The sequence below is a fragment of the Lolium rigidum genome, chromosome 1 (genome assembly GCF_022539505.1).
Source record: "Lolium rigidum isolate FL_2022 chromosome 1, APGP_CSIRO_Lrig_0.1, whole genome shotgun sequence".
Classification (NCBI taxonomy): Eukaryota; Viridiplantae; Streptophyta; class Magnoliopsida; order Poales; family Poaceae; genus Lolium; species Lolium rigidum.
In genome coordinates, this window is record NC_061508.1 from 280,151,154 (window position 1) to 280,169,292 (window position 18,139).

At 48.6% G+C, this 18,139-nt stretch overlaps 2 protein-coding genes across 2 annotated transcripts in view; one reads left to right on the plus strand and one right to left on the minus strand.

The window, feature by feature from the left end:
* Nucleotides 1-4,770: 4,770 nt before the first annotated feature.
* On the minus strand, nucleotides 4,771-6,367 carry LOC124683773. The gene is made up of 2 exons (XM_047218226.1): nucleotides 6,050-6,367; nucleotides 4,771-5,914 (listed from the first exon to the last, which is right to left on the minus strand). Exons 1-2 carry the CDS (start codon nucleotides 6,347-6,349, stop codon nucleotides 5,057-5,059), a joined length of 1,158 nt encoding a protein of 385 aa, XP_047074182.1. The 5' UTR covers nucleotides 6,350-6,367; the 3' UTR covers nucleotides 4,771-5,056.
* Nucleotides 6,368-15,663: 9,296 nt separating this feature from the next.
* Nucleotides 15,664-18,139, plus strand: part of LOC124659310 (uncharacterized protein At4g15970-like) — an 8,596-nt gene continuing 6,120 nt past the window's right edge. The window contains exon 1 of the mRNA XM_047197228.1: nucleotides 15,664-15,887. Coding sequence (XP_047053184.1) covers nucleotides 15,664-15,887 — 224 coding nt within the window. The remainder of the gene's footprint in view (nucleotides 15,888-18,139) is intronic.

The following is an 18,139-nucleotide window of genomic DNA, read 5'->3' on the forward strand; positions in this document are numbered from 1 at the left end:
GATTAGCAATAAATTGAGCATTAGGGACATTGGTGAAGTCAGATAGCTTAGTAGTTTGTTCATCCATATTGCAAGAAAAATAAAGTACACTATTTTTATGGATTTTGTGTATAAGATAAGTAAAGAGAAAACTGAAAGGAAACAACTAAACCAAGAAAGACAAAAATAAAACAAAGAAAAATGCTTTGCAAATCTACAGTACAAGAAGAACTTGGTACAGCCCCCCAAGCTTGGGAATTCGCAAGGCGCCAGAAAAATGTCTAACTGTGGTAATTGCAATTGTGGTGTTGCTTGCTTGCTTCTTGGCAACGGCGCTAGAAAATGTCTTGATGCCACAACAAGAAGTGTGTCGATTCGTTGGAACTCCAAGTGCAAAGTGATGCAACAAGAGAAAATTTTCTCCACAAGAGTGACTCGGGGTTTATATCGGATTCTCGGGGAACAAAGTTGAAGCTTCTTCCAACCTCGTCTACCAATCTGCAAAGCAAAGTCTTTGTCTTGTGCTCCAACTCCACAACGTGGTTGTCAAACCCAAGGCTTTGGTATTTGTAAAGTAAAATAATAGCAAATAAAATTCTATTTTTTTGGGGGAACAATCCCAATAAAATACTAGACAGATAAGTAAAACTAGAAAGTAAACTAAAACAAGTTAATAAAGATGTTTTGGGGTTTTTGGTTGTAATTGCAAGAAGTCAAGATATTTTATATTTTCGAAATTAGTTAATGCTAAAAATGTAAAGACGAGTGAAAGCAAATAAAAGTTATTTCTTATAATAAAAAGTGGACGGGAGTTTGGTTCACTTAGCACCCACGTTGGGCATGCCCTAAGGATGTGTTCGGTTCTGGAACCGGAGGGGATGGAACGGAACGGTTCCATTCCGAGGTCACTCCGAGGTCACGGGACGGTTCCAATCCCGTGTTCGGTTCGGACAAAATTGAGAAACGGAACGGTTCCATTTTATGTTCGGTTGGAGAAATTTGGAGCGGAACGGAATAGTCATAATTATACTTAAACTTTGCCTTTTGTCTCAAAACGGGCTAATTTGACTCAAAACAGGCTAATAGAGGAAAAAAACAAATTGGAAACTGCGCGCGCCATCGCCGCCGCCTCCGCCTGCGAGCGCCGCCGCCGCCTCCTGCGCGCGCGTAGCCGCCTCCGCCTGCGAGCGCCGCCGCCGCCGCCTGCGAGCGCGCCGCCGCCTCCGCTTGCGAGCGCCACCGCCGCAGCCGCCTGCGCACGCCGCCGCCTCCGCCTGCGAGCGCCGCCGCCTCCGCCTGCGAGCGCTGCCGCCTCCGCCTGCGAGCGCCACCGCCACAGCCGCCGCCTGCTCGCGCGCCGCCGCCGCCTGCTCGCGCGCCGCTGTCGCCTGCGAGCGCGCCGCCGTCGCCTGCGAGCGCGCCGCCACCTCCGCCTGCGAGCGCCACCGCCACAGCCGCCTGTGCGCGCCGCCGTCGCCTCCCGCTTGCTCCCGCGTGCTAATGAAGATTGGAACGATTAGTTTGATTAGTTTGGCTGGTTAGCGACCGGTTCCTCGCCGTCCGACCGATTTGGCCGGACGTGTGCATTCCGCATATCTAAGGAATATGCCGTTCCTAGGAACTACTTGGTTCCGTTCCTCCGACCAAACCGAACACAGGAATTGTCCTAGGCACGGAACGGACCGGTTCCGTTCCACCAAATTCTGGAACCGAACGCACCCTAAGAGTACCTTCACACCTGCAAAATCAACCATCTCATGCCAAAGACTGAAGACGACTCAGATCGGTAAGATTGACGAAGCACCACCTATGTCTCACTTTCTGTTAGAGCCTGAGCTAGGTAGAAGAGATAGGCGATGCAACAGCTGAGCTTTATTGATCAGATGGTGCAGCTATATATAGCAGTACAACCGACGCATATCTCTCAAGTAACAAACTACGGAGGAGATCGGCTGGACTAGTACTTATCTAGCTAGCTCAGATATGTTCGCTAACACCCCGCCGCAGTCACAGCCTCTTCACTTAGGAGAATGCTGAAATGAAGCTTTGGGCAATCCTTTCGTCATGATGTCAGGAAGCTGCTGAGTAGTAGGAACATGGGCCCCGGCGGCTCCCCAGCCCACGCTTCCCCCGCACCAGCCTCGACCGTGGGCCGCGACCCAGGATTGCCGCCCAACCCAGCTCCCCCACGGATGCTCCATCCTCGCCGCCTCCTCCCCCTGATCGGCATCCGATGATCACCCGTGCTCGCCACGGGATTCACAAACCCAACCCTCGCTACGCCAATGTTGTCACCAGTTCCATCTCTCCGATCCCATCCTCCGTTCGCGAGGCACTTCGGGATCCCAACTGGCGGGCTGCCATGACGGAAGAATACGACGCGCTCATGTCCAACAAAACTTGGACTCCTCCTCGAACTAATGTGGTTATAGGAAAGTGGGTTTTCAGACACAAGACTCGGGCGGACGACTCTCTCGAGCGGTACAAGGCGCCATGGGTTGTGCGTGGCTTTGCGCAACGCCCAGGAATTGACTTCGGGGAAACTTTTTCGCCCGTCGTCAAGCCGGCGACGATCCGTGCTGTTCTTACCCTTGCGTCCTCTCGTCAATGGCCAGTTCATCAGCTGGACGTAAAGAACGCCTTCCTCCACGGCGTTCTTGAGGAGCAAGTTCATTGCCATCAGCCGACTCGCTTCGTCAACGAGCTACACCGCGGCCATGTCTGCAAGCTTTCCAAGTCTCTTTACGGCTTGAAGCAAGCACCGCGGGCATGGTTCCAGCGCTTAGCCGCCTTCGCCATCACCATCGGCTTCGTCGCATCTCGTTCCGACGCCTCGCTCTTCATACTATGGCGGGGTTTTGAGGCTGCGTACATGTTGTTGTATGTCGATGACATCGTCCTATCAGCCTCTACACCAACTCTGCTCCGCGCCATCATCAACAAACTCAAGCATGAGTTCGCGATGAAAGACATGGGACCTCTGCACTACTTCCTCGGCCTTGAAGTGCACCGCACTCCTCGCGGATTCTTTCTCAGCCAGGCCAAGTACGCCGGAGAACTTCTCCAACGAGCTGGCATGGCCAACTGCACACCCGTGTCCACACCCATGGACACCCTCTCCAAGGTGGCTACTGATGTTGGTTCTCCGGTTGCCGATCCATCCAAATATCACAGCCTCGCCGGTGGTTTGCAGTACCTCACCATGACATGCCCGGAACTAGCCTATGTCGTGCAGCAAACGTGCCTGCACATGCATGACCCACGCGACTGTCATCTCGCCATCATCAAGCGCATACTTCGGTACCCGTGGCACTACATCCTCCGGTCTTCTTCTCGAGGCCACACCCTCCACCGACATCGTCGCTTACTCCGACGCCGACTGGGCTGGATGCCCGGACACACGCCGCTCCACCTTCGGCTATTGTGTGTATCTTGGCGGCGCTCTTGTCAGCCGGTCCTCCAAGCGACAAGCCACGGCTCCAGAGACCATAGTTGTCCTTCTCGTAGTCGAGGGTGACGAGGACGTGGTCGCGAATCCGGAGGGCCTGGAGTTGAGGAGTGGGAAGGGGCTGAGTTGCAACGGGGATGCCTAAGTTCTCGACGGAGCCGTCATCGGAGTCGGACGAGCTGTCCTAGAAGTCGCTCATGGCGAAGGAGAGGGTGGGCAGCGAAAGTTTGGAAGATTGGATTTAGGTGTCTGATACCATGTTAGAGCCTGAGCTAGGTAGAAGAGATAGGCGATGCAACAGCTGAGCTTTATCGATCAGATGGTGCAGCTATATATAGCAGTACAACCGGCGCATATCTCTCAAGTAATAAACTACGGAGGAGATCGACTAGACTAGTACTTATCTCGCTAGCTATTGTTACAGATATGAACAACTAATTAACTAATCAGATATGTTCGCTAACACTTTTAATGGGTAGTTGCATGATCCGACTTAGGGCGCACAAACTTAAAGCCTAAGATTCCATACCTGTAGGTTGGATGTGCATACGCATTCACTATTTGCGCAAATTATCAATATTCTCAAAAGTGTTAAATTTATTTGTTGGAGTTTTAGAGAAAAAAAGTTACTACAAGACCAACACTTCGGTTCTTGCTCCAATGGCCATGGAATATCGCATGTTCATGCCACCTTGTTTACTCTAGTTGTTATTTTTCCTGCTAACGTTGGTTTATGCCTTGAGCAAGAGATCATATCTAAATCAGCAAAAAATAATGTAGAGAGTGGTGTTTTGGCATATGGGAGCATATGGTGAAATACAAGTTACACACATTTTGAATCTTTTTTAAATTGAAACAAAAAAATTACATGTACATCTTCACGTGCTACGCACTCACAAAGTAGTTTCATGAGAATCGATTTGTTGTGTGGTGTGTAAAAAAGAAAAAATTCAATGCTAAAATTAAGGCTTTTCAGAAGATAAATTTTTCTCTTTTTTACATAGATCACAAATTTTTTTGGTTCCTCGCGAAACTTGACGAATACACATATACTGTGGATGTATATGTAGAATTTTTTGTCAAAATTTTCCCTTCAAAAAATATTTTTTTTGGTAGAGGAAGCATATGCATCCGGCAGCCGAATTGAATTTCTAGATATTTTGCAGTTTCACATGCTATAATATCTTTCGATGTTCTTTTTAGTTACATCGTGTCTATGAGTTTTAACCTTGGCATGGACTCCCTGTCTCTAAATGAGGAGAAAAGATAAATGCACAGTTAGTTTCAGATACAAAACTACCAGAATCTTCAAAGGGTACAAAGAAAGTGCCAGCGCAGGTCCATGAAAAAACTCATCACAGTACAAAAGCACCAATTAATCAGCAAACATTTCAGTACATCACAGGAGGAAATCGGACATTTCCTGCATTGCTCAAGTAATGTTCGTAGTAGTACATCCAGATCACAACAGCAGTTGCACCAAATTGGCACTCATCGATCGATCTCAACAGCAGCCAAAGCAAATTCTAACATAAGATTTTCTTGCTTAAATCGTAAACTAGATCTAGTAGATGTCAAGAAGAAGGATGTGATGTAACAAAATTCCCACTCGTTGGACCAGAATGACGATCAGTATAGGCTCACTCCAAAGGACTCGCTGACGATGATGGCGATCCCCATGGAGATGGCGACGAGGGAGGCGGCCCAGGTGAGCTTCTCCGTGATCCGTGGCACCCTCTCCCTGAGCGCCTCCGTGCAGGTCCCGATGAGCACGGTGTAGCTGGCCATGGACATGACGGTGCCGACGAGGAACATGCCGAGGAAGGCCGCCCCCGCGGCCCGCGACGGCATGGCCAGCGCCGGCAGGATGATCATGAGCGCGTCGGGCTGCAGCCCGTGCACGATCCCCGTGGCGAACGTGGCGAAGCTGATCTCCTTCTTCTTGCCGCCGCCGCTCATCAGCGCCTTCTCCAGCGAGTTCCCGCCGTGCTGGTGCGCGCCGCCCGCGGCGCCGTCGAGCGCGGCGGCGACGCAGGGCGCCGCCTGGGTGGCCTCGCGGATGCCGATGGCGCCGATGACCATGAGGGTGAGGCCGACGACGCGGGTGCCCCAGGTGCGGAGGATCTCTATGTGGAGGCGGTCCTTGAGCCCGAGGAAGAGGAGGCCGAACATGACCTGGCCGGCGTCGTGGCCGCAGCCCCAGAGCGCGCCCACCGCCGCGCTCTCCACCGGCGACCGCCCGATGGAGAGCGGCGCCAGCGCGGCGAGGTGGTCCGGGCCCGAGAGCGTGTGCAGGCAGCCGGCCAGGAACCCCGTCCACGCGCTGCCGAGGAACTCCGACTTGAAGATGCTCCTGCCCGCCGTGACGGCCGGGGAGTGGGAGTGGCCGTGCAGCGCCGAGGCCAGCGCCGTCGGCACCATGCACGACGGATGGATTGCCGCCACAACCAGCGCCGCCAACAAGGCGACAACCGCGGCCGATGCAACCTGTGGATTATCGCGCGCAAGAACGTAAAATTTCCAACCATTGTTCCACGTCTGGTCCACAGTTCTTGGCCAGCCTTAATTAACGATTGTCCGCAAGAATTCAGAGGCAACAGAGCAGAGCACTGGCGCACTGACCTTCCGGAAGAAGCGGCGCAGTCCAGTGGACGGAGACACAGTGGCGGCGGCGGTCTCGTCATCTTGCTCCAGCGGCGCCGGATTGACGGAACGGGAGGCGGAGGCCGCGGCGAGGACGGAAGGAGGCGGCCTGTGGAGGAGCGGTGCGAGATGGGGCAGCCTGAGCCCGACGGCGCCGCGGTGGGGCGCGAAGGACCTTGGCGCGGCGGTGGCGGGGAGGAGGTGGTGGTGGCCGCCGGAGCGGGGCCTGGAGGCGGGCGCGCGGGTGAGGTGGAGCGGCGAAGAGATAAGCCTGTCCATCGCGGGTGCGGGAAAACAATCGGGAGCTCCTCCTGCCGCTGTTTCGGTGTGGCTCAACTGAACTGAAGAGAGATTTTGGGGGATTGGGGCGGGCCGGGCTGGGCCTGTGGGCCATATACTGGACCCATATGGGCCTTTTGGTAATGGGATTTCTAATGATGTAGCTTCAGTTTTTGGTTGTTGCCCTGCCCTTGGCAGGATTCTATCATGATCATAATTTATTTTTCGCATCCTATTTTTATAGGCATCTTTGAGAGATTGAGCCTAAAAATAACGGTTATTGAAATTGACGAAGGCACCACATGCATTCACCCACTGAAAAAATATTTCGTTTTTATGAGACACCAAAGTGCCATGATTATAATATAGACATTACGACGGTGAAGTGGTTTATGAAATGTGCTAGTATCTGCATGCTTGGTGATCAAATTTTGCAACAAAGAGATAACACATGTTAAATGATGTTGACATGGGGGAAAAGATCATATTACAATGCGACTCCAATATCTAGATCAAAAGGGTTCCCCTCACTTAGAGGAGAAATGGATTGGTGGGGATTGTAGATCTAGATCTCCTCTCTTAGATCCCTCAAGAATGAGCAAGAATCATGGGGGGAATCAAGAGATAGGGCAAGTTCTTCAAAATCAACAATGGAGGAGAGAGTGGAAGAACTTATTCAGCCCAAGGTGGAAGAATGCCTATTTATAGCCCAAGAAATCTTACCGTTGGGGAAGTGTCTAGCTCAGCACAGTCGAGGAGGCCGGTCAACCGAGCCTGGGGCCGGTCAGACCGAGCCACAGACCGGACCGTCCAGTCCAAACCGGACCTGGCGCCAGGCCGTGACCGGGGCGGATTGGTGACATACAGAACATGGCCCCGGTTGTCACCGGAGCAGGAGCCGGGCCGTGCCGGGGCATCCGGTCCACAGGCCGGTCAGACCGGGTGTGGAACCGGACCAGTCCGGTCCAAACCGAACCTCAGGCCGGGCCAACACCGGGCGAAGCTGAAAACCTTACTGGATAGTGCCCAGTGTGCACCGGTCCAGGGGCCGGTCGGCGCCGGGCTGGCTGGTGCCACGGCCGGTCCAGCCGGACCTAGAAGACCTGTTCTTTTCCTTTTAAACATAAAATGCTCTCGAACTCCGATTGATATGAAACCAATTTTGTTGGAAAGATAACGACAAATAGCCCCCCAAAAAACTGGAACTATGGAGACTCCTCACAGGATATTTTTAGAGATTCTAGAGAGGGAGTCTCCCACCGTCAAGAAACGGTGAAGATGTCCAAACTCAAAAACACAATAGAAGATGCATGCGGATTCCGTTTTCGATGAACTTGGGCTTGTTGTAAAGCTAGCAACAAGCTCAAGAACCTCTCACATGGAAACACCCAAAAGTAATAGGGATATGCAAAATATTCAAAGGGTTGAGCTCCCTAATACGATGTGATCAAGTTACCCAACCGAAAGCCCCTCTTGATAGTGCGGCTATCTATCCTATAACCCGGTCTCCCAACACCAACCTTGAGACCGATAAAAGGAAAACCTAGCAAGGTCATACCTTTGCCTTGCGCATCCCGCTTGACCTTGATGATAACTCTTCAAGCTCCGCTCAAGCCGGAATGCATCACTTGATCTTTGTTGCTTCATGAAGACTCACAAATGCTTCCCCATACACCATGATGGAAAGCTCCATTGATGCACATATTCACATGTCAATTATCACAAAATGGACGGCAAGCTTCAAGCATATGATCCTCCTGAGATGCTCAACTTGAACTTGTCCAACTCAACCTTGATGACGATCACCACTTGATGTCATCCTCTCATGGGCTATATGAGATCTCACTTTTGATGCATGCCCATGGAAAGATACCTAATCCACATAGACAACACAAGGGCACATATATGATGGGTTAGTTCATGAAGCATAATTGACAAGGATTACCATACCACATGACTTTATGTGGCACATTCTTCATGCTTCATGTGTTGACCAAACTCGAATCTATTCTTTGTTCTTTGTATTGGTCAACCTTGTATCTTCTCATGCTCTATCATACTATCTTGAGGTGTATAAAGAACTCTTCATTTGTTTGCATGCTCTAAATTTTAGTCAACCATGGCTCAACTCATGAGCCTATCATGACACCGACTTACAGCCATATCTTGAGTTCTTCACTTGGAATCAAGCACTCAAGATCTTGATCATTCATTGCTTATCACATAAGCTAGAGCATGGTTAATATTGAGTTCCACATAAGAACTCCATCTTCATTTCTTCTTCTTGTTCATATCACATATATATATTCAAATCGATGATCTTGATGCTAATACACAAGGTATATCTTTATCTTCATGGTATCCATACTTGAATCCAACACATGGAATACAAGTAGTACCTATGGAACATTTCTTCATATAAACTCAATGAAAACATTAGTCCATAGGGGTTGTCACTAATTACCAAAACTACACATAGGGGCAATATACCCTTACGGATACACATCACTAGATTCATCTGCAAGTATTGCAAACTGACCACCATCAAGTTCTTCAATGAGTAGTTTAGTAGTCTCCCGCGCACAACATTTGATAATCTCATGTTGTATGTCATGGTGAGTCATCCTGCAATTATGTGGAGCATCATTGAGAACGACCTTGTTAACCTCTTCAAAATTTCCTGCAAGCCAATTTAAGAGCTCAAGGAAATTTCCTTTATTTAGTGAATCTTCACTTTCGTCGTGTCCTCTAAATGCCAAGCCTTGATGCAATAGAAACCTCAAACACTCGAGTGTGCATGTCAAACGTTGCAAATACAAAGCCTTGTATTGTGAGTTTCTTGAAGCAAGAGATGCTCAGATTGGTGCTCTTGGTGTACAGAACATATCAAATATCTCTTGAGCTTCAGCATGAGCACTACCAACACCACCTTCATGTCTCACCATCTCTTTTTCATGTTCCAGTTCCTAAAACCATTCTTCACAAATGAATCTCCATCGGGAAATTTTCTTTTCTCCTTGAACAAATAGCAAACAAAGCAGAAGGCAACATCCTTTTCCACACTATACTCAATCCATGGAAATTATGCAAACCAAACATGGCAAAAGCGGCAATCTTTTCCACTCTTTACTGTGACAAAAAAACTTGTGATTCTTTGGTTGGCATGGCCCCATCTCGGTGTATCTCTTTCTTACTCTATCTTGGTCGTTGACAGCATATCTCGGTATGGGAATCTGCTTGCCAGGGTCATGTTTGAGGGCCTGCAAATCTACATGTGTTGCTTCACCATCTTCATCAGTTGACAAATCATCTTCCACAATTGGGGCTGCTTTTCCGGCGCTGTTGTTCGGATCACGTTCTTCATCTGGTGTTTGCACTAGCGCCAACTGAAAATTGTTCTCAACCTCATCATGAGAAACACTTGATTTAATGGTGGATGTTTCATCTATCTTCTTTGCTTTTGAAGCTTTATTCCACATATGCTGCTTCCAGCAGACCCATCACCATTCTTTTTCTTCATCTACATAACAACCAAAACAATGGAAAAAAATTCAGATATGAGCAAATGGCCTAGTCTGATTTTCTATCTACTAATTTTAGTGCTAGTTTAGTAATCTACTTCTCTCCTAAATACCTAAAAAAAATTAATTTGGTGCAGGTAATTTCGAATTTAATAGACAACTATAAACATCTAAATCCTAAATCGGAATGGGGAAGAGCAGAAGAGGCAAGAGAGGAGAGGATTCGTACCTGCGAGGCTACGAGTCCTCCTGGCCACCGGTGAGTCGGCCGCAGGTCGCCGGTGAGGCGGTCTTCGATCGGCCATCGCCGTTGCGGTGGTGCCCTGCGCCCCTGCCCAGTGCCCAACCGCCAATCGCCGTTGCCTAGAGTTCCCTGGCTCACGTCGTCTGGCTCGCTGGTTGGAACGATACGGAGATGAGATGAGCTGTTCCATGGGCTTGGGCCTAATAAAAAAAATTGAGCCAAAATCTGTTGGTATGCCCGGGCATACACGGGCATACCCCTGACGCCGCCCATTGTTAAACGTAGAGACACAGGTTGTTTTGGGTGGGATTGGCTCAACGCTCTGGGGCGTGGCCTACCTCTATATATATATGGGTACCAAGAGGTACGTACAGGTTACAGATTACAAATACAGGATATACAGTCTAACACACTCCCTCAATCTTAACTGTGACCTGAAGTGCTCAGTAAGTTAAGATTGCGCCTACATCCTGTGAACAGCGGGAAGCGACAATGGTTTGGTGAAGATATCAGCAAGTTGATCTTTAGATGAGATAAACCTGATCTCGCGTAGCTTCTTGGCAACTCGTTCTCTGACAAAGTGATAGTCAACTTCGATGTGTTTCGTTCGGGCATGAAATACTCGGGTTTGAGGATAAGTATGTAGCACCGATGTTGTCACACCAAAGGACAGGTGGCTGCCTCTCGGACAATCCTCAACTCACGTAGGAGAGACTGAACCCAAATGAGCTCCGCGGTGGCATTAGCAACGGCCTTGTATTCAGCTTCAGTACTACTCCGAGACACTGTAGCTTGCTTACGTGCACTCCAGGCGATCAAGTTAGAACCAAAGAATATTGCATGGCCCCCGTTGATCGCCTCGTCGTCAGGGTTACCAGCCCAATCCGCATCACTAAAAGCTGAGAGAACAGCTGAAGGCGCCGGCCTGAGATGAAGTCCAAAGGTGATAGTAGAACGAACATAGCGCAGAATGCGCTTGACAGCAGACCAATGAGTGTCCCGTGGTGAATGAAGATACTGGCAGACACGGTTAACTGCATAGGAGACATCAGGCCGAGTGATGGTAAGGTACTGGAGACCGCCAACAACACTCCGATACTCAGTAGCATCATCAGCAGACAGCAGAGTACCATCAGTAGCAGACATAGTGTCAGTGGAAGACATAGGCGTAGTAGCAGCCTTGCACTCAAGCATGCCGACGACGCCGTAACAGGTCCTGCGAGTACTTCGCCGTGAAAGCGCAAGGCCATCACCAGGATAAGTGACCTCGAGCCCAAGAAAATAGTGTAGCTTGCCAAGATCCTTGATAGCAAAATCGGAACCAAGAGCCACAATGAGACGATCCGTAGCTGCAGCAGAGGAGCTAACCGTAATAATATCATCAACATAAACCGTAAGATACATGGTAACCTCCGGACGCCGAAGAAGGAACAATGAAGTGTCGACCGTAGAGGGCACAAAACCATGAGAGCGTAGAGCAGCACCAAGCCGTGCATGCCATGCACGAGGTGCTTGCTTGAGGCCATAGAGTGCCTTGACCAAGCGACAGAGGTGCTGGGGGCGAGCAGAATCAACATAACCAGGAGGCTGTCGCATGTATACCTCTTCCTCCAAAACGCCATGAAGGAAAGCATTCTGAACATCCATCTGACGGAGATCCCAACCTCGAGTGACAGCGAGTGAGAGAAGCAGCCGAATAGTGGTGGGTTTAACTACGGGACTGAACGTATCCTCATAGTCAAGCCCATACCGTTGCTTGAAGCCTTTTGCAACCAGCCGAGCCTTGTACCGCTCAATAGAGCCATCAGCATGCTTTTTGACTTTAAAAATCCACTTGGAGTCAATGATATTGACACCAGAACGAGGAGGAACCAGCTGCCAAGTGTCATTCTGACGGAGAGCCTGAAATTCAAGGTCCATGGCATCACGCCAGTGCGGGATGCTCATCGCAGCTTGGTAGTGACGGGGTTCAGCAGTTGGGTCAGACTGCGCTTGAGCCAAGCAGGCAGCAATCCATGCTACAGTGCCATCAGTGCGTGTCTTGGGTCGATGAATTCCACTGCGACTGCGAGTGTGGGGACGCAGCGAGGCGTTGACTGGAGGCGGCGGAGGAGCGTCGCTGGAGGACGGCGACGACGATGCAGTTGAGGCCGGGGAACGAGCGTCAGGTGGTGACGCAGGCGTCGGCCCACCCGCAGGAGGCGAGGGAGGCCACGTAGGCGATGGAGGCCTGGGCGCCAGAGGCGACGACGGAGGCGCCTCGGGGCGTGGTGCAGGTGCATGTGCCATGCACCGATCGACGTGAGCGTCGACGGGGGCATCCAGAACCTCCACGCGAGCGCCGCGAACAGCACTCGCACCGTGATTAGGCAATAATGCAGGAGAATATGCAGCATCATCAAATTGGCCAGGACTAACAAGAGTGGAGTTTGTGGGTGGCACAGAATGAGATGATGGCATATTTGAGAAGGGAAACAGATTCTCGTCAAAGACAACGTCTCGAGAGATATAGACACGATTACTAGGAACGTGTAGGCACTTGTAGCCTTTGTGAAGCGCACTATACCCAAGAAAAACACACTTTTTGGAACGAAATTCAAGCTTATGATTATTGTAGGGCCTAAGGTGGGGCCAACAAGCGCAACCAAAAACTTTGAAGAACGTATAGTCAGGGATTTCCTTAAACAGTAGTTCAAGAGGTGTTTTCATGTGTAGGACTCTAGTGGGAGATCTGTTGATCAAGAAGCAAGCAGTGGAGAAAGCATCACTCCAAAACCGAAAAGGTACAGATGCATGGGCCGAAGAGTAAGGCCAGTTTCAACTATGTGACGGTGCTTGCGTTCAACCGCACCGTTCGCTGATGTGTATGAGGACAAGAAACACGATGTGAAATCCCAAGTTTGTTAAAGAAGGTGTTGAGATTGCGATATTCGCCCCCCAATCCGACCGAACATGAATGATCTTATGCTTGAGAAGGCGTTCTACATGCGATTGAAATTGCAAGAAAACATTAAACACATCAGCTTTGCTCTTAAGTAAGTACAGCCAAGTAAATCGATCGTAAGCATCAATGAAACTGACATAATACTTATGACCACCGACGGAGGTTTGGGCAGGGCCCCATACATCCGAATAAATAAGTTCAAGTGGGTTCGTAACAATACGAGTAGAAGAAACAAAAGGTTGTTGATGACTCTTTCCTCGCCGACAAGCAGCACAAACTGCTAAGGGTTTATTACTAGATGATGTAGGAAGCTCATGACGATTGATGACATGGCTGACTATGGGAGATGCAGGATGACCAAGCCGCGCATGCCAATGAGCCGAGGACACGCGCACACCACTGAAGACCTCCGGGTCGGGTGACCCAGACGCTAGCGCCTCCAGCCGCATAGAGGCCCCGATGGACCCGACCTCTAGCAGAACCTCCCGTGTGACTCGATCCTTAATGAGAAGATGAAAGGGATGAAACTCACAAAAAACATCATTATCATAAGTAAACTTACGAACAGATAATAGATTGCGAGTAACATGTGGAACACAAAGAACATTACGAAGATGGAGTCTACGGGAGGTGCTAGAAAGGAGAGATTACCATGTTAAACATAGAGACACAGGTTGTTTTGGGTGGGATTGGCTCAACGCTCTGGGGCGTGGCCTACCTCTATATATATATGGGTAACAAGAGGTACGTACAGGTTACAGATTACAAATACAGGATATACAGTCTAACACCCATGATCCGAACCAGGATGATCGATTCCAACAAAGTTGCAAATCTCAAAATAATTTCGTTTTGCATCCATGTCCGACGAGTTACCACATTGAGCACCATGCTTGCGTCTGTTTGAAAGGGCGACTATCACTATTCTGTTGTCCATGTGTGTTTCTACCCGCCTCCAAGATGGCCTTCTATACTAGCTAACAATCGTACATTATCAACATTTTTAATATAACTTTTTAAACTTTGGAGATTAGTTCAATTTGTACTATTATAGTCCTCCGAAGTTACTTAATCAAGTTACCCAACTTAAAAGTGGTAGATTGTATTGACAAATCACTAAAAATGTACTGCAACAATCAACCTGCAGTATTTTATGCTCACAACAATAAGTCGAGTAATGCTATGAAACCAATTAAGATAAAGTATTATGTTGTGAAACACAAGGTCTAGGATCACACTATAAGTCTCGAGCATATAAAGACAAATGATACGCTCGCGGGTCCGCTAACGAAATGCTTACTGCCCAGTGTGTTCAAGGAACACTTAGTCGGCATGGGTTTAAGGGAAAGCCTTACCATTTCTGGTCATAAGAGGCCCAAAAGGAATAAAATTTGTTTCAAAACAGAGAAATATATTGTAGTTGTCTGATTCTATCGGCAATTGAGCCGTGACGATGAAACATGTTCTATGTACTGATCCAAAAAGTACAAAGTTAAAAGTAAAGTTGAGATCAAGGAGGAGAACGTTAGATTGATCTCCTTCCCACCTAGGCCCAATGGCTCAATCTGGAAGTCCAGCAGAGTGACCAATGGCCCACTGGGCCCCTTTGACCTGCCCCTGATCGGGGGGCCCGACCCTGTCACGCTGCGCTATATAAAGAGGTGGGGGTCGGTGGCATGCAAAACGAGGTTCGTCGCGCGTCGTACGCCCCACCGACACACCCTACTGATCTATGGCTCGCAACAGTGACGGGAAGCACCGCCACCACCGCCTCGCCCACTCCCTGCCCTCGCCGCCGCCCTTCACCATGGCCACCCCGACAGGCTCGTCGAGTCAACGAGAAGGTGCACTTTCCCCTCTCCCATCTCTCTGTTTTCTCTCTCAGATGTCAAGTTAAACTCGATGCCCAGATGGTTCTACCGTTAAGATCTAGCCTAGATGATCCTATGTTCTAACAATAGTTGGTAAGACGAGGCGGGCCTCGGAGAAGGTCGGACTTTTCCTAATGATTTCACATAATTTGACGTTCTGCAGTTCAAAAGAGAAGCATTCGGCCGTCAGTTACGAGTATAAGGATTACGGTTGCTTTACTTAATCTCTTTCTCACGCTTCCCATCCCTACTTCGTCTTCTTGCCAGGGATAGGAACCAGAGAGATTTTTTACGCAGGAATGAAAAAGTCAGAGCTAGGTTCGCGCGCGCGCGTCTCGGCGGGGCAGCAGATACGACAGCGCCGGCCGTGTGGACGATTAATGGAATGCACACTTGCGTAGTTGCGTTACGACTAATGGATATACCTTCCTTTGCGTGCATACGGTAGATCTTCGACTTTGGAAGAGTACATCGCAATTCATTTGCTTACTGGTCGAAATGGCGTTCAACTGTTCAAGTATTTGCAGGCCTGCAGGGCCAGCTAATGAGCTAAGTACAGCACAAGAAGTTGATCTCTCACCTCTTGGTCGGTCGCGCGGCCGCGCAACTTTTCCAGCCATGCCTTCTTCTTCGGATTGAAGACATGACTTCCCAAGCTGATAGTATAGCACTATATATAGGAGTCACTCTACAGTAGAGGCTCCACTCTACAGTTGAGGTGGTCGACCGTCGACATGGGCATACTGAAGAGCATGCAGCACGACGGCGCCAGCGTCAGTCACTCGGTTTCGTTCCTCCTTGGGGCTCTTCTCCCCACCCTCCTACTCTTCTTCCTCGCGTCCGACAGGGTCAGTGAGCACCTATCAAGCATATCGAGCTTCTCAGCTCATCAGCTGACTAACCTCTCAACCCATGGTTCAGCTGCCGAGAAGGTACGTAGGACAGATCGATGTGCAGTGTTTTTTTTTTGAACGTATGTGCAGTGTTTACAGCAACATATATTTGCAGCAACGGAAATGTTGCCGAAAATTAAGGTACCATTGAGAACAAGCAAGTGCGTACCCCTTTGCCCTATCTGAGGATGCTCCACGATACGTAGGGAGAAAAAGACCACTCCATGCCATCCGATCTGGAAGCGAGCTCCGCGTCGATCTGAGGCGTTCATTTGTCAAATAAAACCGCCGATGAAAACCGTAGCTTTCCTGCTCGGCCGCCCACCCACCCGTGCCTCCTCTCTTCCCCTCCCGAACAGAGAGCTCTCGGAAGGAGAGGCTCAACCCGCGTCCAGCACACCCCGGCGCCGGTGACGCCGCAGGTAGGCTCCTCCTCCTCCGTGCTTCCTCCTCCTCCCTGGCACTCTTCCTCTTTGCCCTCCTTTGTAATTTCTACCCTAGCTCATCCCTCCCCTGCAGCCTTCCCTAACCCTAGATCGACGGGGCCGTCATCTCATCTCCTCTTCCAGAAGGCGGGAGTAGCAGTGAAGACCACCATGGGATGCTACTCTGTCGGTGACCAAGGACGGGAAAAAAATGCCGTGTGAGGTGTGGATCGATTTCTGGACGGGCGAAGCCGCATCACGATATGTTTTCTTCTCTTCTTTCCTCAATCTCTTTACATCTTCATCCTCCTTACGTACCTCCCTTTGATGTGCTCATAATTTTGGTATCTTCGTCCCCAGGTCATGGATCATCTTCCTTCTTATCCCCACCAAAAGTTTCGTTTATCTTTTGGAGGCCAGAAATCTCCCTTCTTATCCCCACCAAAATTTCGTTTATCTTTTGGAGGCCAGAAATATGGTACTGTACTATTTTGTGTATGATATATTTTCTTTTAATATTGCGCTTGATGAAATTATGAAATGATTTTATTTTTTGTTGTACCTCTATATGATTGAAAAGTGCTTATGGTTCATGATAACGTATGCTGCTTGATGAAATTACCAAAATTTTGATTGTTAATCTTTTGGCAGTAAAGAAACTAAGATGCATATTTTTGGGACAAACTTTTCAGTATGTAATTAGCTTTCAAATATGTAATTACTTCAGTAATAAGACATTTTGATCTTAAAACACAATACGAGATTTACATGAAAGGACAATTGCCCATGGTTCAGGATAACGTATTGTTTGCTACTTGGCATATGTATACTCTTTTTCTGTTTACAGTATATACCTTAAGGTCTGATTCAAATAGAGGTTCCCGGTTTGGGTTTGCACTTTGCTCCGTGTTAATAGTTCTTGTATTTTGCATCAGGTATTTCTTTCTATGGAAGACATCAGTTTTGCATCCGAGTTGTTCTTTTGAATGGAATGTTTATCTCGTTCACCAGGCTGAAGGATGTTCGCCACAACTTAAAAGCAGGTCAATCATGTTTAAATTGCCTTTCTAAATTGGCTTTCACATGTATGGCAGGCTGGCAGCAGCACCATAGGAATTAGTCCTCAACCAAGGTATTTTACCTATTTGCCTCTATGTATAGTAGATTTGTGGTGGTTGTGTGCCACCATCAGAGCTATGAATGTGCATGACGCAATTGAAATTCTGCATATGATCGACGTCCTTTGATAAGGTTTTTTGTTAAGAGTTTTTCTTGCTGCCCTTTTATCATTTGAGGGTATGAAATACTTTGCATAGTTTGAATAAGGAATTTGATATATGACATTCCTTTCTCCCATGAGGAATTAGGAATTTCGATATACTTACTCATTTTGTAGTTCCTTCCAATATGAACTCAGGCTTTATATTTTTCTGTTTGAGTCACATACTTGTCTGACCTATGACGACAACAATGTGTAACTATGTGACAAGGGATTAACTTATCAATGCCTATGGATTGTAGGCTAGGGTTTAGTTAGAAGTAGAGGGCAAGTAGATCTCGAAGGTTTCAGCCGAAAAGTACTCGACGAATATGAAAACTAGGGTTTGCAGACAATGATTCGATGATCTCCTCGTCCCTCGACTCCCCCTTTATATAGGAGGTGGAGCCGAGGGATTCGTGCTATACAAGATTACGTAGTTCGGGACGGTTTCTAACTCATCCCGCCGGATTACAAATAATACTTCCTATTACAACTCTATCTTTTCCTTAAATACATCTTGGGCTCCCGAATCTTCTTATTCTTCGGGTAGTGGGCCTTCAATAAACCCCGGGTACTATATTCGGCAGGCCCATTTGGGATGCCTATGTTAGTAGCCCCCGAGATTTTTCTT